Raw genomic sequence first — 2,344 nt, 5'->3', positions numbered from 1 at the left:
CCGAGTGGCCGTGCGGCTGTGGGGGGGGCACAGTGCTCTCCGGCCTCAGCGGCTCCATGTGGACGCTTGGGGGCAGCTCCCCCCCTTTGTTCCCTCAGCCAGTGGGGCAGCGAGCGGGCGGGCGGTGGGCCCTGCCTTGCCCGCCTTCGGGCTCGTGAGGGTGGAATCGGGGTGTACTCTGTCTTTCCTCTTTCTGGGACCCCTCTGCCCATTGTCTCATCCGCGAGGCCCATCCTGTGGTCCTGGGAGGGTAGCGCCTTCTTCCTGGCTGTATAGTGCTCCACCGGGGACACACCTCATGCTCCTCGCCTCTTTTGTGCTCAGGGGCACCTGGTTTCTGGGGTTTTAAAACGTGACCTTTGGGGCGGCGGGGACGTGCCTGTGCGTGTCTCGGGGTGCGTGGTCCTGCCTTCCTGTGGCATTTTATCTGGAGATAAGACACCCACAACCTCCCTTCCCAGGAGACAAGCTCTTGGACCCAGGGCCTCAGGCTCCACACATCTTCGTCCCCCCATCACAATCAAAGGTGATCCAGGCAATTAGATAAGCCAGACGCCCTAAAGCTATAAATTAATTAGCACTTCCAAACCTGGGCGGTCCTCGCGGGCTGTTTGGTAATAAAATAGAAGGAAGTGCAGGCCTGGGTGCTGGCACAACGCCAGGTGGGCTATCTGTCCGCAGCCGGGGCGGGAGCCAGGAGACAGCCGGCACAGGTGATGGCAACCTGGCCCCACCCACTGCGCTCCCCCAGCCCTGGGGGCGTGGCCATGGGGTCTGGTGGAGATGCACCACCTTCAAGGGCCGGGCTTGGGGACTGCCTCCCTCACCAACAGCCCCCGCGCTGCGCCCCCTGTGAGAAGGGGGTCCCGGCGTTCGCTCCACGGTACAGATGGGAAGATGGGACATGGGTCGTCCAGATGGCGGGACAGCGCCCTCGGGTGTGCGCGGTGGCATCACAAGTGCCGGGAGGTGGCTGTGGAGACCAGGGACCCACACGGGGGAGGAGGGTCTGTTACCTGTGCTCTGTCTGTCTGTCTGTCTGACCGTCTCCAGGAGAGTGTCTGTTGGTGCTTCGAGGCTCGAGCAGCTTTCCAACGCGCATCTTCTCTCTTTGTTAATCTTCACGCAGGGAAATGTTTCCCTTTGATTTTCAGAGATCATGGAAGGGAGGGTCGAGCAGCTTTCCAACGCGCATCTTCTCTCTTTTTGTTAATCTTCACGCAGGGAAATTTTTCCCTTTGATTTTCAGAGAGAGTGGAAGGGAGGCGGAGAGGCAGAGAGCGAGAGGGAGACATCGATGTGAGAGACGCGTCGATAGATCGCCTCCCGCCTGCCCTCCAGCCGGGGCTGGACATTGGACCTGCCACCCAGCACCCGCTGGTGAGCTGGCTGGCCTCTAACCACTGAGCACACCAGCCTGGGCCTCCTCGGGAGGTTTGAGAGGCCAGCTCCATCTTTTCCGCGGGCACTCCCTGTCCGGCGGCACCGCCGTTGTCCTGACCTTGTCCTGACCTCGGGTGGATGTGCCAGGGTTGCCTCGCGGGTCAGCTGGTGGAGACGTCTGACCTCACGTTTCTGGGTGGGAATTTCCCGCTCAGGAGCCGGGTCAGGCCCCGCTCACACCCGCTGGCGTCCCTCCCGCAGACCGGCCGCCGGGCGAGAGCAAAGGTGTGTCTCTTCCCTCCCGTGGGCATCGGGAGACCTGGCTGCGGGCGTGCACACCGGAGCCCCTGTGATCCTGGCGGCTTGGCGATGCTCCCTCCGCCACCCCCTTCCCCCCGAAGGTCCAATCTGGCTTCGATTCACCTTTGTAGCCTCAGCTCCCTCCACACCGCCTGCTCCCCGTGCCCCTCCCGCCTCCTGCACCTGCCCCTGCCCCCCTTCCTCCTGGAATGCCGCCGCCCTCCACCCTCCATCCTCCGCCTGGCGCCTCCTCGTCCTTCCTCAGAAGGTGCCTGCGCCCCCGCCCCTGGCACAGAGCGCGCCCCCTGCTGGCTTCCAGACCGAACGGAGGGACCCTCTCTGTCTCATCATTGTCGTTTGCATCGTGTCATCGTCGCAGCACGCTCGCAGGGGGTGGCTGCGTGTCCTCGTCCCGCTCCCCGTGTCTGGCTCTGGGACTGGCGTGAGCCTCGGGACGTGCCAGCGCCTCTGCCCGTCTGACACCCCCTCTGCCTTCCAGACGCGCCCCTGTTCCTCTCCCACCCGCACTTCTACAACGCTGACCCCGCCCTGGCCGAGGCCGTGCTGGGCCTGCACCCCAGCGAGAAGGAGCACTCCCTCTTCCTGGACATCCACCCGGTGAGCAGCCACTGGCAGCCTGAGGGGGGCTTCTGGGGGGATT

The 2,344-nt window shown here is 64.2% G+C and overlaps 1 protein-coding gene across 2 annotated transcripts in view; it reads left to right on the top strand.

Annotated features, from left to right (window-relative positions):
- The window catches only part of SCARB1 (scavenger receptor class B member 1), a 35,389-nt gene that overhangs the window by 24,563 nt on the left and 8,482 nt on the right, over nt 1-2,344 (top strand). For both annotated transcript variants that reach the window (XM_015567204.1, XM_006768790.2), the window contains one exon: nt 2,183-2,301. In XM_015567204.1, the coding sequence (XP_015422690.1) occupies nt 2,183-2,301 (119 nt within the window). The remainder of the gene's footprint in view (nt 1-2,182; nt 2,302-2,344) is intronic.

The sequence above is a fragment of the Myotis davidii genome, unplaced genomic scaffold (genome assembly GCF_000327345.1).
Source record: "Myotis davidii unplaced genomic scaffold, ASM32734v1 scaffold43, whole genome shotgun sequence".
Lineage (NCBI taxonomy): Eukaryota > Metazoa > Chordata > Mammalia > Chiroptera > Vespertilionidae > Myotis > Myotis davidii.
Note: the sequence above shows the minus strand (reverse complement) of the source record. Positions and strands in the feature narration are given on the sequence as shown.